The 18,923-nt window shown below is 42.4% G+C and overlaps 2 protein-coding genes across 3 annotated transcripts; one reads left to right on the top strand and one right to left on the bottom strand.

Moving 5' to 3' along the window:
- The first annotated feature begins 928 nt into the window (after positions 1–928).
- On the top strand, positions 929–5,915 carry LOC129725914 (PAN2-PAN3 deadenylation complex catalytic subunit PAN2). 2 transcript variants are annotated; one of them, XM_055682346.1, is made up of 5 exons: positions 938–1,221; positions 1,296–3,326; positions 3,393–3,957; positions 4,013–4,185; positions 4,265–5,915. In XM_055682346.1, the coding sequence occupies exons 1-5, from the start codon at positions 1,158–1,160 to the stop codon at positions 5,317–5,319; spliced, it is 3,888 nt and encodes a 1,295-aa protein (XP_055538321.1). In that variant the 5' UTR covers positions 938–1,157; the 3' UTR covers positions 5,320–5,915. The 2 variants fall into 2 exon arrangements, with proteins under 2 accessions (XP_055538320.1, XP_055538321.1); XM_055682345.1 differs by having other exon boundaries at positions 929–1,221; positions 1,296–3,957.
- On the bottom strand, positions 5,372–18,216 carry LOC129725915 (uncharacterized). Its single transcript, XM_055682348.1, has 2 exons — positions 17,940–18,216; positions 5,372–17,873 (listed from the first exon to the last, which is right to left on the bottom strand). Exon 2 carries the CDS (start codon positions 17,807–17,809, stop codon positions 16,889–16,891), a length of 921 nt encoding a protein of 306 aa, XP_055538323.1. The 5' UTR covers positions 17,810–17,873; positions 17,940–18,216; the 3' UTR covers positions 5,372–16,888.
- Positions 18,217–18,923: the final 707 nt, after the last annotated feature.

Below are 18,923 nucleotides of genomic sequence, written 5' to 3'. Positions count from 1 at the left end.
TCGTATCCCAGCTGGCACAGCGTGGAGGTCGGGAGAGGAGTGGCTGGATAAGAGGATGAGGACCACATGTGGGGTCTATTTTATTCCAGTGGGCGCACTTGGCCCCGATGGTATGCATTATCCAGCAGTTCAGCCAACCAATAAAAAAAGTTTCAATCAATACTTAAAAAATGTTTATAATAATTTATAGTGTTTTTTTTTTTTGAAGTCTGTCTGAAAATTTACTTGGGCACTAGAGGATTAATTACATTACAGTTACAGTTTCGGCTACAATTTTTAACAGCATATTTTTCTCTAAGACATCAATTTTATGTAAATTCTAATAGCAAATAATTGATATGTTTACAAAAAACTTATTGCAACAAACTTTTCCTCATGCAAAAGTCTCATGCAAGTTGACCAATTTATGGTGAAGATTTTTCATTATTTTTTAAATGACACAGGAATAAATGACTAAAAATTTAATTGACAAATTAAATCGGGGCCTTTTCACAATTACATAATATTAATGAAGCAGTTATGTCGAAAATAATAATGCATGATAATGAACAAATACAGAATTTTGAACGAAAGTTCACCAAGGGTTTTTAACAAAAATAAGTTATAGATGAAAATAAAAAAACTTTAGAATTTTTAGAATGAGAAGAGAAAACAACAACTCATAGCTAGTCATAACGAACTATTTGATAAAAACTTTTGATATAAGATGTGAACAAGATATTTTATTCGACTGAATTCATCTGGTTCCAACCAAAAGAAATCAAACATGAATTTACTGTTGCACTAAACGCACCTCATCACTAACACACGTTTACCGGCAGCCTCATCCTGCAACATAAAACCCCGTGTAATGAAATAGCACCCCAAAACCAAAACAGCTGACCGTCGCCGAACAAACGACGACGGTTTGTTTACCCTCCGGCCAAGCCGAACATTGCCGCAGCTTCGGCAATGTTCGGCTGAATGAAAAACGCTATGCGCAAACGGAAACGTCATCGTACGAGCTGTCAAAAAATTTCATTCAAAAAATCGTAATCGATTCTACTCGCAGTTCGGAAAGTTAAAGTTTCGGTTTCGCTCCAGTAAAAGTGCAAAAAATCGCGCCCCTTGTGCCAATGTCCGGTGGGGAAAAGGTTTCCTAACCCAACGTGGCCAAAATGGATTACGTGTACATGAGCGGCGATCCGGGCAATCGGGCCGAGGACATCATCACTCTTACCAGTGCGTGTTCAAGTTTGTTTTTTGCCTAGGTTTGTTTTTTTTTTAAATAAACACGATTTTTCCCTACGTTGCAGTGTACGACAATGGTCCTCCAGCGGGGGACTACCCGGAGATTGATTACAGCACCTTTAACATTGGATTTGGCGAGCCGGAACTGATGGAACACGGTACCATACTGGCGGACGGAGGGGATCGCTTCGGAGTGTCTACCGTTGCGTTTGATACCCGAGAGGAGCTGGTGTGGATGGGGAATCAGGGCGGACATGTGACGTCCTACTATGGGGGTTCGATGCAGAAGTATACTAGCTTCCAAGTGCACGCTAATGAGCTGATCCGACAGATTCATACGATCGATTCCGGCATCTTGGCGCTGACCAGTACGACACTGAGACATCAGATTCGACGTGGAATACCGAAGTTTACCTACCGGTCAGAGAAAATGGTTGACATGCTGTGTATGATTGAGTACCAACCTGGCCGGATGCTAATAGGAGGACATCAGAGCGAGCTGATTGATTTTGATTTAGCCACCTATAGCGAGGCGGGTTTTGTTCCGGCAGGCCAAAATGGGTGCGCGATTTTGAGAAGTCACTCGCGATATTTGTGTGAAGGAGATGCGTATGGGAAAATTACCTTACGAGACCCGAATTCTTTGTCGGTTGAGCATGAGCTGATGACGCACCCCGGTAGCTTGTCTGACTTTGACCTGCAGGGTAATTATTTGATTTCTTGTGGGTTTAGCGGCAGACAAGGGAACTTAGCGATCGATCGTTTTTTGATGGTTTACGATATGAGAATGCTGCGCTTGGTATCGCCAATTCAGGTTCTGGTAGAGCCACAACTGTTGAGATTTCTCCCTTCTCACTGTTCCAGATTGGCCGTTGTCTCCCCACTTGGGCAGCTTCAGCTGGTGGACACGGTAGAACTCAGCGAGCCTCGAGTTTGTATGTTCCAGATTAACACAACCGGCTCGCAGTGTTTGACGTTCGATATCAGCTCATCCAGCCAGGCGATGGCCTTTGGCGATCAATCCGGACACATAAATTTAGTTGCCGCAGTGAAAATCAACACTCCAACGCTGCAGTTCAATCCGTTCTCTCGAGAGACGGAATTTGCCGATACGGTAGAACCTTTGCCAATGGTTTCCATAACCGATAAGAACTTTCCTCTCTCGTCGATTTTGCTGCCCCATCTTACAACCGGAACTCGTTGGTTAAGCGACTGGCCACAGTTTATGAATACCTACGAGTATCTCAAGCCGAAACCAATCACTCCGGAAATTACGGCTACCATGAAAATGCAGGGCCCGATTGGTTACGCTCCAAATCCGAAAACATCGCTCCGAAATCAAATTCCCTACATAATGGAGAAAAATTCAACCTCAAGTCAGAGTTCTGCACCGGCTTTGGGCAACGTGCAGAAAGGTACCACCGAGCAGGGCATGAAACTGGTTCCCCGTCGCTACCGTCGAGTTGAGGTCAAATATAGCAAGCTTGGTTGTCAGGATTTCGACTTCGAGCAGTACAACCAAACCGGCTTCGTTGGCCTGGAGGCCAACCTCCCGAATGCATACTGCAATGCAATGCTCCAGACGCTGTATTTTATCAATCCCTTGCGGAAAGCTATATTGTCGCACTGTTGCTCCAAGGAGTTTTGCCTGGCTTGCGAGCTTGGCTTTCTGTTCCACATGTTAGATGTTGGAACATCAAATCAACCCTGTCAGGCAAGCAATTTTTTGCGTTCGTTTCGTACAGTTCCGGAGGCAGCCGCCCTTGGATTGATTTTGTCGTCCGACCAGCGGAGCAGCAACAACACCAACATTAATCTCATCAGCCTAATTCAAAACTGGAACCGCTTTATACTGCATCAAATGCACTACGAGCTGCTGGAAGCGTCGAAGAAGAACGAAAATCGCATCGCCCAGCAGGACGCGTCTCTTTCGGCGGCCGCTCGGAGAATGCAACTCTCGGCTGGGCAGCGGCCTTTTATTCACAGGGCGGAAACGCATGTGCAACGACCGGATGATCATCAGGAGAGCTTGGACAGTGAAGTGCAGCAGTATGATTCGAATAATGAGAAGTTTCAATTTCTGGTCGCCAGCAACGGTAAGTCACGTTTATTTTCTTTTCAAAGTTTTCTCGATTCTGACTACGATCTTGTTATCAATACAGATTGTGAGCACCATCCGGACACAGCGGGTGAGGCACGTCCGACCAGCACTGCCGCTACTACCACTAGCGGCAAGAACAAAGACGAAACGGAAATTAGTCGCATGTTTGGTACTCAGCAAAAAACCACCCAACGTTGCCTCAAGTGCAACACCCAGCGTGTCAAGAAGAACATCCTACTGGTGTGCAACCTGCTGTACCCTTCGTCAACCGCGAACAATAGCAACCGCATCAACATCGACGGAACGTTTGCGTCTATTCTGAAGAATTCCCTTTCGGTGGAAAAAACGACACCGGCGTGGTGCGAAAAGTGCAATAAATTCACGCCCACCAACCAGAAGAGTCGCGTCACCGATCTACCGGAGATCCTTTCGATCAACTGTGGGCTGGAGACGGACAAAGAGCTGGATTATCTGAAGAAACAGATGAGTCGACCCTTCGTCACGCAGGTTATGTCCGGTACGGCTGCGTCTGATGGTGACGCGCAGAAAAGTAGCACGGGTAATGGGAAAATGTGTCGCTACGGAATGCACTGCTCTCGGGTGGATTGCCACTTCTCTCATCCCAGGTAAGGATTTTTATTCAGGAGGTTATTTGTTTCTGAAATAAAGTTTTGTTTTCAGGAAACCTACACCAACGGTTGGTGCAGGCATGAGTAACCAAGGCCAGCAGAAGTCCTGGTTCCCGCTGAGCTTCCGTATGACAATGGATGAGAAGGAGAATCTGGAGATCGGCTCACTGAAGAGTGCTTCTAGCTGTTTTGATGGCACGGACTATCAAGAAAGCTTGAAACAGGGTGAGCTAATTCTTAGACAGTCTCAAAAAATCTATCAAAAATATGTGAACAGAGTTACCTCAATATTTTTTCCTTGCAGACAAGTTGTTCCGCAAGTCCAAGAATTACCGTCTGTCAGCAGCCGTTTGCTACATCAACGACGGAGCCCAAAGGAACCTGGTGGCTCTGGTGCACGTACCGAAAAGCTACCACGATCTGAAGAAAGACCGTACGTCGGCTACCGGCAGCGCCAGTTTCGCCGATGGAAGCTGGTACATCTTCAACGATTTTAGCATTTCGCCGGTATCGGTACAGGAAGCGGTTTGGTTCACACTAGACTGGAAGGTGCCCTGCGTACTGTTCTACACCAGTACCGGCCTACGGGACGAGCAAGGCGACGATAAGGAATGTCTGACGCAATACGTCAAACCGTTCACTAACGATCTGTTTAGACAGGCGAACGCTGGCAGTGCCACGGCGGGTGATAAAAACTTCAAACCGTTAGATTCTAAGGAAATCTTCCGTTCGGGTGATTTGGTTGCGATGGATGCCGAATTTGTTACGCTGAATCCGGAGGAGAGCGAAATTCGCTCGGACGGCAAGATGTCGACCGTTAAACCGAGCCACATGAGCGTCGCTCGGATCACGTGCATCCGGGGTCAGGGTGCGGATGAAGGCGTTCCCTTCGTAGACGATTACATTTCCACGCAGGAGCAGGTTGTGGACTATCTGACCAAATTTTCCGGCATCAAACCGGGCGATTTGGATGCCAACTTCAGCAGCAAGCGGCTGACAACGTTGAAAAATTCATACCAGAAGCTACGCTACCTGGTAGACAGTGGGGTGATATTCGTCGGCCATGGTCTCAAGAACGACTTTCGTGTGATTAATATCATCGTTCCACCGGAACAGATCGTCGACACGGTTTATCTGTTTCATTTGCCCCACCATCGGATGGTATCGCTGCGCTTTCTAGCCTGGCAATTTTTGGGCATCAAAATCCAATCGGAGACGCACGACTCCGTCGAGGATGCCCGAACGGCCCTACTGCTGTACAAGCACTACCTGAAGCTGAACGCCAAGGACGAGTTCAGCATGGCGTTGTCTAATTTGTACGAGACGGGCAAAAAGCTGCAGTGGAAGGTGCCGGATTAGAGTTGCGGGTGATATGTAGTGTCAGTATTTTCTTTTTTTTTGCTTTCGATGATTTATTTTAGTAATAAAGTGCACTCATTCATTTTTATTGGTATGAATTACCGTCTGATACGTTTGCCTCACTTATCGCTAACACATTTATTTATTTTCCAAGAGCTTATGTCTAAAGAGCATAATAAAGAGATGATGATTTACTCATGATTGTACTAGCAGGAGGATTTGTGGTTTATTCTTATCACTAGTTGAAAAAATGTCCTCTTTGATATGTGAAATTACACAGGATGATTTTTCATGTTCGTATATATCTTTTTTATAGTAAAGTTTTTTTTTTATGTTTAAAAATTCAGTTGAATATTCCATATTTAGAGTTCTTTTAATACCTTATTTAGTGAACAAAACTTTAGAAAAATTTCTCACTCTCGATCTATCTTATGATAGCAAGAGTTATGGAAGCGATGGAAAATTGTAGAAATGTAGAAATGTCTTTAAGATGACTATTGTAGATCCCAAGTAGCATCTTTCTCAGAAATATCAAGATTCATTTGAAATACATGGGCGAGTCGATTCGAATAGCCTTCTGTAATAGGGTCCATAAATTTTAGTATAATTTTAACTTTACACACTCCATTTTACGGAAACTAAAGCAGTTCACATAATTCAGCAAGCAAGTAAAAGCGTGGCCTCAGTTTTTTTTTTGTGTATGCCAAAATGTTTCTACCCCATTTTATAGTTTCTGGCGAATATATCACTATTGATGTTGTATTCGTTGTCGGTTCAACGCAAGAAAAGATAAATTTTCATATTTTCGTGAGATTTTTTTCTAGAGTAAAATGAGATTTTGTCTCTCTTCTGATATGACAACTTTATCGTAAGTTTTAATCCATAATGACTCCGAAGTATTTGACCTAACTACTAAAGCTCAATCTAAACTCATTCATTAACAGCTTAAGTGAAATGTCTCTTCTTTCATATATTCAACGACAGATTGATGATTTCTTTCTATTCAGCGAAAACTTTTCCCTTTGTAGTCATGAAGAGAACCCCAAAGTTCAACATAAAAAGAAAAAAAAGGAAATTGTTTTTATGCATTGTTGATACTGTATAAATTATAAATTTAACTTTGTTTTTTTTTTTGTCGGAGCCCCATTTTAAGTTTTCTCTAAAATCTATTTTTGCCAATTAGGTGAAACCCTTCATCAGCCTCAGAAAATAGCTACTTTTGTCTGTAGCTAATAAATGATTGAAATGCAACAACCTTGTGAAATAACATACGTTTTTACCCCTCTTTGATTGATAGTTGAATTAAAAACTTGATCTATTTCTAAAAATAATCGAACTCCAACAGTGATGATTAACAACGTTACTGAACCTAAAAAAATGATGAATGATTGTCCTTACACAAACCCAAACCGTCAGAACAGCCATTTTTAAAGTTGTTTATTTTGAGATTTTGTTTTAATAGTTCGCAGTTTGCACCACATACTTTTCAACTCAATCTTAATTATAGCTAATTAGTGATCGACATCGGAACATTCCTAGCGAGTAGTCTTTCTATATTAGGTATGCACTCAAATAAATGTGAAAAAAAATTAGGTATGCACGGAAGTGAAAACTAAATGAATTTATCAGATTTGTTCTATTATAACCTTGCTTTACAGTTTCATATGGAATTCATCCACTAGGTGGCCCTAGTGTGTAAGTAGTTTTGAGTATTCTGAACTAAATTTATCTCGGTTATCACGAAAACACGAGATATCGATCTATTCCAGGATATGCTAAACTTTCTGGAAGGTGAAAGTGAAGTGATTTAAAACTTATGGCGGGTGGCGTTCGTTGCAAACTATTAATTCATAGTTTATGTCATGGTAAGGTGCCAACCGGGATACAAGTAACCTTAATGGAGATCGGGTAACCAACCGCGATGGAAACTTCGGTCGTATGCTGACTGGGAAGGGCATTGTACCGGCTGTGTCCCCGTATAAGGAGCGGCGTACAACAGTCTCTGGCATGAATCTTAGTACTTTACTAAAATCGACACGCGCAGATATTTCGGCTAGAGAGCTGTGAAAGGAGAATATGCGGGTAGAAGGGTAGAAGATCCTATTACGGACACTTCATTTAAGTACCACATCTACTACAGTGCACAGTGGTCCAATAAGGCAAAAAGTGCATAATCGCTAATTGTCAAAAAATATGAAAAGTTTACTATGCTGAAAATAAAAAAAAAACTTTTATGTGTTAAGAGATAGAAGAATAGTTTATTCAGCAAAGTTGTAGAAGATTCAAAAATATGAAGCCCCTATCTTCTTTCGGTACAAAGTTATAAAGTATATTACATGAAGCCTACTTAAAAGTTAATTTTTTGTACTTAACTTTTGTTAGCTGCATTTTACACTAAAGTATTGTTCGAAGGAATTGTTAGGGCACACAAAACACACATTTTTGCCAAAGGACATATATCTTCAGGACTTTTCCTTACAAAGTTATATCATATTTTAGCTTATTTTTTCGATAACTTCAAGAACGTATAGGTTAAAAAGGGGCAAGTGGAATCATGATGTCAATACTTTTCCTTGAAGTTAAGCTGAAGTACTTTAATCTCCTTAAGGTTCCATTTGTCCCAATCCACCCATATGGGAGTACGGTGAGCATATATTACAGTAGGTTTTCATATATTCAACATACTAACTTTTTTGTGTTATAAGACATAGGAATGGTTAATTCGGTAAAGTTTTAGAACGTGCAAAAATATAAACCTTTGTTGAACAAATAAAATTCCTATCCTCATTGGGTACAGAGTTACGGTGTATTTTCTGTGAAAGTTACTTAAAAGTTAGTTTTTTGTATTTAACTTTTAAGTAGAATCATGATGTTAACTATGATGCAACTAACAAAAGTTAAGTACAAAAAACTAACTTTTAAGTATGTTTTATGTTATATACTTTATAACTTTGTACCAAAAAAAAGATAGGGTTTTCATTTGTTCAACAAAGTTTCATATTTTTGAATCTTATACAACTTTGCTGAATAAACTATTCTTCTATCTCTTAACACATAAAAGTTATTTTTTTTTATTTTTAGTATAGTAAACTATTCATACTTTTTGACAATTTGCGATTATGCGGGTAATTCATACAAACAATTGTAGAGCAACATGTCAAAAGGATCTCTCTGCTTTGATCGATTTTTTGATCGATCGGTTTCTTTCAACCGCCACGGCTTATTAAACACGTTTCATGATATGTCCTTTACACCATTTGATAGCGGAGAATCTAATCTTGCTTTTTAAATAGAACTGTCAAACAACTGAAAATTCAATCAAGAAAATCGATGAAAGTAGATAGACCCTTTTGACATGTTGCTCTACAATTGTTCCGAAGACTTTATTAAGCTAGGATAAAGGTGAAAGGCGCTATGGAATTAAGTGGCGTGGAAGCAGAAAGAGGAATTGGTTTCGTGCTGGTAGGGAAACAGAGGAAGCGTGTCATTAGATGGAGGCCGATCAGTGACTGTCAATTACAGCCTAGTCAATGTGTACGCACCGATGACGAGAAACAGAACTTCCATGAGCTTTTTAAAAGACGTTTTTTAGACAACGACACGACGTCAAGGTCGTCATCGAGCCCCGTAACTGGTAGTAAAAGCTTTCACTCTATTACGAACGACAATGGTTTGAAGCTTGTTAATTTCGCTGTAGCCAGAGACATGGCTATCTGTACCATTTTTTTTGCACGCCGAAATACTCGAAAGCATTCCTGAAAGCACCGAAATGAGGAGGCTTGCTGCGTTACACTCAAATGGAAAGGCCTGACATTGATTCGAATCACTAACTCGACGCAAGCGACGGATGAGAAAAACCGCGTCAGAGTTGGCTACGACTGTCACGCGTCAAAGCGGAGAGAGGTATCGAGCAGCTAGAGCCACTGAAAAGAGACTCCATCGTCAGATGGAACATCAGTTTGAGGACCGAATTTTTGTGAAGGTGATACGATATGAAATTCTCTTCCGCTTCACTTTACACTATGTCGACGGATACCAATATGGTTTTCGATGGGGCGCTTTTTTTTCCAAGGTGGCGGGGGAATGTGCTCACAGACATCTGAGAAAAACTTAGGGAGTGAGTTACACTCCCCCAGACACCTACTTGGCCTGTTCCGAACCCACTTAAGCCTCTCCAGTCTGAAGCCCTGATCTTCCCGGGACGACGGTTAAGTAACGTTTGCGTTAAAAAAATGGACAAAAATTGACGATTTTTTTAACGCAATCGGTTTACCTTTACACACACTGACGAAACTACACATGCAGCAGAAATCATATTATCCCACAAGTCAGCAGAAAAAATTGACAGCTCTATCAGTTGAACTCCAACCGTGATGGCGAAAACAGTGAAGCTACTTCGTTCAGAAGTGTGCGTTCAAAGAAAGGTACCCCGTCGCGTCGAACGCGTCTTGGACACCGAATACGCTCGTTTCGGCATCTACAACATCTTGGCACTATTGGACAACAATTAGAGCATTGAAAGAAAGCACGGTTTTGGACGGCCGACGACCCTGAGCAACAAGAAGCTCCAAAGGATGCTGAAGAGAAAGACCAAGGGAAATGTGGCTATATCGCTGCGTGCACTTGTCTACGAGATCTGTGCAACCGGCTAAACAGTAGAAAAGTACCTGGCGAACATGGACATACATGTCAGGAAGCAGCTGTCCCGTCCACTAGTCTCGGAGCTGCAGTCAATGACGTAGCGTCAGCGCCTGAATAAGATGGTCAAGTCGATTTTACCAGCAAATCACGAAGTGACGGTGGTGATGGACGACGAGACCTGTCTCACCCTGGATGGCAACGACTAGCAGGGCACTTCGCACTTCACCTCCCCCACGAAGAAAGTGAGCACCGAGGTGAAGTTTCTTTAAACCATCAAGTTCCCCAAGAAGGTCAAAGTTGCTCTTCTTTCGTTCCAAACTGGCCCCGGGTTGTTCAAGGCGGTCATGCAAAAATGCCTTGACGACTGCCTCTTCCCGGACGTGTGGAAGCGCCAGAGGCTGGTGCTGTTGCCGAAGGTCGGGAAACCACCAGGTGAGCCATCGGCATACAGACCAATCTGCCTGCTGGACACGGCGGGCAAGGTGCTTGAGAGGGTAATCCTCAATAGACTGGTGAAACGGTGAGGTGAGAACGGTCTATCAAGCAATCAGTTCGGTTTTCGAAAACCACGGTGGATGCAATCCTCTCCGTCACTAGAACGGCATTCGTTATTGCGCGATCGTCACGCTCGACGTGAAGAACGCGTTTAACAGTGCCAGCTGGGACTCCATAGCCTTAGCGCTACAGAGCCTCAGAGTGCTGACGCCGTTGTACAAGATTCTGAGTTTGTGTACAACACAAACGAGGGTCAGAAAAGCGTCCCAGTTACCACAGGTGTACCGCAAGGTTCCATCCTGGGTCCGGTACTGTGGAATGCCATGTATGACGACGTGTTGAAACTAACACTCCCTCCAGGGGTGGTGATTGTGAGCTTCGCCGACGATATAACTCTTGAGGTCTATGGCGAGTCAGTTAGAGAGGTGGAGTTAAAGGCCGCGCTATCCATACGCGTAGTGGAAGACTGGATGCACTCCAGGAAAACCAGCACCATAAGACTAAGGTTATTGTTGTAAATAACAGAAAGTCGGAACAGGAGGCATCGATCAGTGCTGGTGCATGCACTATCGCCTCAAAAAGCTCCCTGAAGCTTCTGGGGGTTATGATCGACGACAAGCTCACGTTCGGGAGCCACGTTGTAAGAAAGCTTCAATGGCTGTGGCGGCGCTGTCTCGCATGATGGCAAACAGCTCGGCGGTCCGTAGCAGCAGGCGCAAGTCCTTGCTAGCGTGACTACGTCCATACTCAGGTATGTAGGGCCAGTGTGGTCCAAGGTATTGAGTACCTCGTGCCATCGCGGCAAATTTGAGAGTACGTACAGGCTAATGTGCCTAAGGGTCGCGTGCGCATACCGAACAGTGTCGTACGAGGCGGTTTGTGTCTTGGCTGGCATGATGCCCATCAGCATCATCGTCAAAGAGGATGTAGAGTGCTTCGATTCAACCAACGCGACACGAGGGGTATACCACATATGTTCAACTGAAGAACCAAAAACGAGACAAAATCTCTTTATTTTAAGTATCGACATGTAGCGGTGGAGAGGACGCATTTTACACTCGGAATTTTATTACGCCTATATCATCCATACCTGCTCGTGGTAAAGAATTATTTCGGTCTCTCTTGACCTCATACAAAACCAACAAGCAAAAAACTGTATGCGCTCTCGCCGTTTTTTCGTCGAAAGAATTCTTTGTTCTCCCCGGTACTGGTATAGCTAGGGTGCCTTTCCAGGATAATCGTACAGTACTACTCGCATACGTGCAACGGTTTTTATGTACATATTTTTTTAATGCATTCATTGCTGCCCAACTTGAAAACTGAATATGACCAACGATAATCATTATTTTACATTGTACCTAATGTCGTAAGCAGTGCTGTGTATAGCGCGTCTGACAAGCATTACTTGAAATGTTAGGTATAAAAAAACGGTACGAGAAATAAATATTGTCGTTTGCCGAGAAATTTGGTCTCCAAATCCAATGAAAATATTCAAGTAAATCAACTAACAGGTTAAAATAGTTTCACCAGTCGCGAAGTGTACGATCCAATAAAATTTATTAAACAATGTTTGAATGGTTGAAAGATTTTTAGTTTAATTTGTTCTAGATGTCGATTGTGAACTGTGTGTTACTGAATTTTCACTTTGAAGATCTCTTGAATGCAGTCCTGTCTTAACTTGATTTTGATAGATTCAACCATTCAAAATCACCTTTTTGCATGGTCATTGAAACAAAACAAAAAATAGTTTTTTGGTACATGTTCAAACTATTGGAGCGAACTGTACGAGCGATGCACTGTAAAATCAATGTAGGATGGAGCAGCAAAAAATGAATGCGAAAGCTTGGGCACCGATTTCCTGCAGAGTTTTGTTCGAAGTTGCATATCTGTTCTGTGGGTATACGCAACCCCATAAGTCATCAATGGCTAGGTGGCAGCGGGAGTGGTCCAACACTACGAAAAGTAGATGGACACACCGACTCGTTCCAGAGTTAGCATGCTGGATTATTAGATGCCATGGGGAAGTAACCTTCCATCTGACACAGATCCTGTCAGGCCATGGCTGCTTTAGGCAGTACCTGCATAGGTTCGGGTACGAGTCCCCTATGTGCCCCGCATGTACGGGTGCGGAAGAAAACGCGGAGCATGTGTTCATCACATGTCCGCGTTTCGAGCGGATAAGGTACGAAATGCTGGCAATAAGTGGGACGGACACCACGCCAAAGAACATTGTGCGTAAGATGTGCGAGATTAGGAAAATCTGGGATGCGGTCATCAAGGCCGCATCACAGATCGTTAGTATTTTGCAGGGCACCAATCGACGGGAAACCATCGATGTGCCCCGGTTAGTTAGCGGTTAACTAACTGGCCTGTATAGGCTGCTCTGCTACCCGTAGAGGTAAGTGCGAAAAAGCACGACTGGCCCTCTCCCTGAAGTAATGCCTAACGGTGGTCCCGGGGAGAACAAGGGCTTTAGCTGTCCAGCTTAAGGTTGCTCAGCATGGGTAGAAGCAGACTGGCCGTGAACGGGGAAATTTATAGTACGAAGTACCTGCCGGAAGTTGCGTCGTTCAACAAGAAATACAAAAAGACCGAGGACGTGGTGTTTTGGCCGGATCTGCCGTCGGTCCACTACTCGAAGCGATCGTTGGAGGAGATGGAGCGGTTGAATATCAATGTGGTCCCCAAGTTGGCGAACACGCCCAACGTCCCCAAGTTGCGTCCCATCGAGGATTTCTGACGCCGGGCTGAGAATTGTTTTGCGAGGAAGCTAATATAATTACCTTCCCATCAAACTCAATTGTCTGTCTTAGTTATTTTTTCACCTCCATCCGAAAAAAGTCCATTTTTCTAACGCATACGTTATTAACGTCGAGAAGTGGCTTTTGTGCTTGATGTATGATGATGTTTCGGGTTTTAAACCCAAACCCGATATTTTCAAGCCCGACCCGAGCCCGAAACCTGAACCCGACCCGTACCCGACACTTTCAAAAACTGAACCCGAAACCAGACCAACTCTAGTGCTACCTCGGCCATCCTGATGACGGAGAAAATAGCATCCAGCGTGGACCTACTCTTCCGGAGTTTGAACTGATTACTTGCCAGACCGTTTACATCTTTCGTGCACTTCACCAGTCTGTTGAGGGTAACCCGCTGTGTCCAGTAGTCAGATAGGCCTATATGCTAATAGGTCTCCTGGTGGTTTTCCAGTCTTCAGTAATAGGACTAATTTCTGTCGCTTCCACCAGATAGTCATCCAGGCACCTCCTCGTGACTGCCCGGAACAACCCGCGGCCGTTTTAATGGCCAGATTCGAGACTCCATCCAGTCCAGGTACCTTGCCCACCTTTAATAAGTTGGCGGTCACGATGAGTTTCACATTCGTTACCCCGGTCCTTAACATCGACATGGCTGACGTCGATCACGAATTAGATGTACGGCAGGTTGGCCGACCATCCCTGGTATGTGTCCAAGATACTGAAGCATGAACACTGAAAGCGGCTCATCGGCGAATTCTTGTTTTTGAGCGTATGATCTTCCGCTCAATTCTAGCCGGTAAACTGGAAAATGGTGTGTGAGGCATACGCATAAACCATTGAGTGTACTAGGTGTACGAATCAGCAGATGTAGCCAAATGGATAACACACGGCAACGGTACGGTTAAAAGTGCGGAGAATCAACTAGCAGGGGCAAATATGTTGCAAGAATCCCGATCAAGTGACTGGATTCGGCACTGAATCGACATCGGTCTGTCGCCGCAAAACTGACTAAAATCAACTGTATAGGCAGTTCTTCACAAAACTATCAGAATATTTTCTTTATGATATTGTGTTACTGTTTGGTGAAAGCAAAAGTTTTTGAGAAATTTTAAAACGGTTTCAAAAAGATTGCTAAACTGTAATATATATAATATATAATAATATATAATCGATTTCTAGATCAATAAAAAAATTAAATTGGTAATGTCAGGTAGCGATAGGAATTCTGTACAGTACAAAACGCTTTTCGTAATAAATTTAAGTAGAAAGCAGAATATATTCGAACCCCTGCTATCGAATTAATCGAAACTTCTAATATATAATTGATGGTTAAATACAAACGGCACTTCTAAGCGCCTTCGAGCAAAATTGAAGTAGTTAAACATTCGCTTTGCCACCCTGTTAGGAGTACCCCGCAGTTCAGAATAATTGTTAAGGGGTTATATACCTTCTTAGTTTTCAAAAAACCGAAAAAAATTTTATTGCATTATTTTGAAATACAACATCTTGAGAACATTTTCATAAAGATCTGAGCAATAGGAAGAAAGTTACAGCGATTTGCAGCGTGCCTCGCCACGACCGCATAAGCTAACCTTGAAACTTTACACGCGATTATCTCGGAATAGTGTTTTTCGGAAAATGACTTTGCCGTCATCCTGATTCCCGTGGTTCTGTGGTTAGCGATGTTGGTCGGTAAGCTCTCCCACACGGTTGTGATATCGGGTTCGATTCTCGATCAGGTCGAGGATCTTGAGCTGGAAATTTTCTCGACTCAGCACTGGGGCACGGTGTATCGTTGTACTTATCCTATAACATGCAAAATGTGCCAAAAACAATATCGATAACGTATTCTCTCAACTAATCTAGTTGATCGAGACCGCATTAGCCTCCCAGGCTAGCGTGCGATATTGTTTTGTATTGTGATCCTGATTGCGGGAAAACTACTGAACCGATTTCCAAAATCTTTTTTTCTAAATTTTAGTTATTAAATTCGCCGGTCCTTGAACGATCGCTTTTTGAAACATCCAGTTACATTTTGCCGCAAAAAAAAATTTAATTTAATTTTTAGCGCTCAAAACGTGCATTTTTTGGGAAAAACGTTCCCGTTTGCACTGAAAACAAAATACTCATAAAAGCAATCGTTCAAGGACCCGGCACACTTCTAAACTAATGAAATAATATGAGTTTTTTGATTTCGGTTGACCCGCTGAGTCTCTATCAGGATCACCGCAAGCCTCTGCAAAAAAAAGCGTTTCGGGGAAACGGCCATTACTCCAGTAATAATTGGTATATCTCAAAATCAAACGTATTTTTTTGTTGTTGTTAAACTGTACTTTCAAAAAAATATCACTTTGATGCAATAAAAATGGTGCTATGCACTTAAAAATAAATTCAAACTTCCCTCATTTTTCTCGACCAAAAAGGTATATAACCCCTTAAAACAATGTAAATTTGTGAATGAAGTTGCTTGTACTGTACTAGACACAAAATTATTTTTTAGTGGAGAAGATACACAGTTTACGGGTGGGTATTTGAATTCAAGCTCCACATGAAGACCCCTGTTATCATTGTTGTGTTTTGCTAAATTTTGTTTATTATTATATTTCGAATACATGTCTCAATGTGCGAATGTAAAGGTTCAATAGTAAACTAACAAAAGGGTAGGTTGAAATACAATTGAGTTGGGTGAAATTCATAGGATCACAAGCTCGGTTCCTATAACTTTCTTTGGTATTGCGTAGAAAATTCCAAGAATTTTCAATTTTATATCTTAATTTTTTAAAACTTAAATTGCAGCAAAAACTAGTGACCTTAGCAAAAAATGGTTACCAGGTACTTTGCGTAGTCCTGGGTCAAAAGGTGGTCGTATTTAAGATACTATCCTCCATTTAGTTTTGAAAAACGAATTTTTAGAAATTGTATACCGCGAACCATCTTTGGTGAAATATGTTTTCGAAAGAGTTTAGTTTAAAATTCGATTCGATCGAATTAGTGCACTGACAATTGTCATAACTCTGGTTTTACTACGAAATTTTCATGAAATATTCTTGAAAGCATGTAGGTAATTTAAATACGACCAGAAATTGTTTCGATTTCTTGCATCGTGCTAGTGTATATAATCCCTTAAGTCCTATCAAGCTTTCCATCTTCTCAAATGAGAACAATCATTTCAATAGTTTATCACAGTGAAAAAACAAATAGCAAAAAACAGTCACTTGGGAATTGAACAGCAAACCAAAAGCTTTGGAATCTGGTTTAACAACAGTTGACCTGGTTTGCTTACTGGTTTTGTGACTTGTCCGGTTTGAGATTTCATAATATTCGGGATTAAAAATATAAATAAAATCCAAGTTCCGAAACAAAATCGATCTATCCCTTCGAATCGAATATTCCATACTCTATTTCGTCCGATGTCGAACACTACTGATCAAGTTAAATAAGAAAAAGAGGATGAGTTGGTCATGTACCCGAACTAGTTAAGCGTGACTTGTAAAAACACCATCGATAGAAAATTGCTCCGACCTCACACTAACACTAACATCTAGAAGTTTATCATTTAGAAAATCACATCAAAGTTACACTTTCGTATGTTCATTCGACAAAAGCCGGAACCCTAACCTGTACCTTATCACAAAACGTTACCAATTACAGCTGAGAGATTACAGTTGAGCAATTCAGTGTCGATGAATCATCCGCACTCTCCGTCGAATTTCCGTCGGAGAACCATTCTTAGCTATCCCCTTGCTATCCAGCTCACGAACTTCACCAGCCGATGCGAAAGAGTCCGCCGAAGGTCTCCGGAACAGCTGCTTGCCAGTCGCAGGGCGACAACTAAAAGCCGGCACGGACTGTCGTCGCAGCAGTGCCGTTTGGTTCGGTTTGGGCGGCGTTCCGAATATCCGCTTAACATCTGACTCGATTGCTGCTGGATCATCGAACGAACCGCCGAAGCTCATTGACGGTTGGGAGTAGTGTTGCTTCATCAGGCGAAACTGCTTCTGCTTTTCCCGAATCAGCGTCTGATAGTTCTGAAGCGACAGACGACGGATGTTATCTTGTCTCGGAATGTCACGAATGTGTTTGGCAATATCAACGGCGGCCGCAATCAACAGTATTATCAATACCGATAAGAAAACGTACATTGAAGAGTTGGAGTCGTGGTCGGTGGTAATTTGGGAGCCCGCGGGCTTCCTCTCCCGCAGCTTTCTACTGTTAAACGTCTCGAACGTTTTCTCCCTGGAAAAGTAAAATACCTCCATGTCACGGCACACCTCCGGGTACTCTCTCATGCGGTCCAGGATCGATTCGTACTCGGGAACACCAGCTTCGGTGGAACTTTCCCCACTAAAATCGTACCAACTGTCGGATTCGTCTCTTCCACCGAATTCGTCCAAATGGAGCAGATGTTGTTTTCTCGCCTGAGTCTGATGAAACGCATGCCGTCCGACTTGTCCGCCGACATTAGCTTTGGCCTTGGCACGCACAAAAGCCTCCCTTTCGCGGGCTTGATTGATTTTGTTCTTGTAGAAATTAATTACCACCATAAACACGATGAAGGTCACACATGAGTACAGGTGTTTATGGCCGGACGTCATTTCGGTACCACTCAACTTAATCAGACGTACAAATTGGAACTAAAGCACGTCCCATCCGTCACACCTAGAGCGTAGAAAGCACTTGCTGTATTAGTTTGGCTTGAGTTACTAATAAAAATCGATAACATACCAACGACGATGATGGAGCAGGATTGATAAGGAAGCACGGCCTACGGATGGCGAGAGGATAATCGTTCTGCTCTGGCGGTCGATAATAACCGCAAGCGTGCAATATTTATGTGTGCAACTTTCTGCAGGTGGATAGCGAGGAAAAACAGCAACAGTAACACTAACTAGAGGTCGGATTTCAGAGAGGTAAATATGAACGTAGGACGAATGACCTTTGGCAAACAGGTGTTTGCCTTCGCGTCTCTGTTTTTGTTACTGACACTCCGTGTATTCTTGTTGTGGGAGGTAAGGCACATTTCGAAGGGATTTGAGGCGCATGCGCCAGACCTGTGTCCTTTGGCTGTGGAGGCAAGGCAGTTGTGGTTGTGTCCTGCAGGTGTATTGCGTTGAGGGAATCAGTTGAGTTTTGGGTTAAAAATAGGAATCAGTTCAATTACTGTTTACCAGAACACTGCTAGATTGTACTGAATGGAGCTCTATACAATAATCAAAAAATCGCAAAACTATCCTTTTTTATCGAATACTAGCTGACCTGGGAAAGTTCGAACTACCAATAAATGAACTGAAATGAATATTGTACCTAATGTAAATTTCGATTGAGCTAAGAAAACTTTTGCTTTGAAAAATTGATGTTTTCCCAAAATATCCGTTTTTCGGAAGAATTAAAAAAAAAAATAAAGTAAATATGATTCACAACCGAACTCAAAAATATTTTTCATTTATTTTCACGAAAACTATCGCAATACCTCAATGTTTTCTTTCACCTTGAGATATAAGAAAATTATTTCGAAGTCTCATGATGATTGATTTATTTGTGTTTCCTCCTGGACGCATGTTGCTAATTGTTTTCGGACTTGTCCAAGTGACCGAAGCGTCGAATTCAGTTCAGTGACCGAAGCATTGAAAATTCACCTAAACCAACTAAATCCATCGTAGAACGCCACAGAATTCAATGGAAACTAACAAAAATACGATTAGAATGCTT

This window comes from Wyeomyia smithii, chromosome 2 (genome assembly GCF_029784165.1).
Source record: "Wyeomyia smithii strain HCP4-BCI-WySm-NY-G18 chromosome 2, ASM2978416v1, whole genome shotgun sequence".
In the NCBI taxonomy this organism is placed as follows: Eukaryota; Metazoa; Arthropoda; class Insecta; order Diptera; family Culicidae; genus Wyeomyia; species Wyeomyia smithii.
Note: the sequence above shows the minus strand (reverse complement) of the source record. Positions and strands in the feature narration are given on the sequence as shown.

Coding starts and splice junctions, on each gene's coding strand:
- LOC129725915 (XM_055682348.1), bottom strand. CDS start 17,809: ATGACGTCCGGCCATAAACACCTGTACTCATGTGTGACCTTCATCGTG.
- LOC129725914 (XM_055682345.1), top strand. CDS start 1,158: ATGGATTACGTGTACATGAGCGGCGATCCGGGCAATCGGGCCGAGGAC. Junction 3,958..4,012: donor TGCCACTTCTCTCATCCCAG/GTAAGGATTTTT, acceptor TTTTGTTTTCAG/GAAACCTACACCAACGGTTG. Junction 4,186..4,264: donor TCAAGAAAGCTTGAAACAGG/GTGAGCTAATTC, acceptor TTTTCCTTGCAG/ACAAGTTGTTCCGCAAGTCC.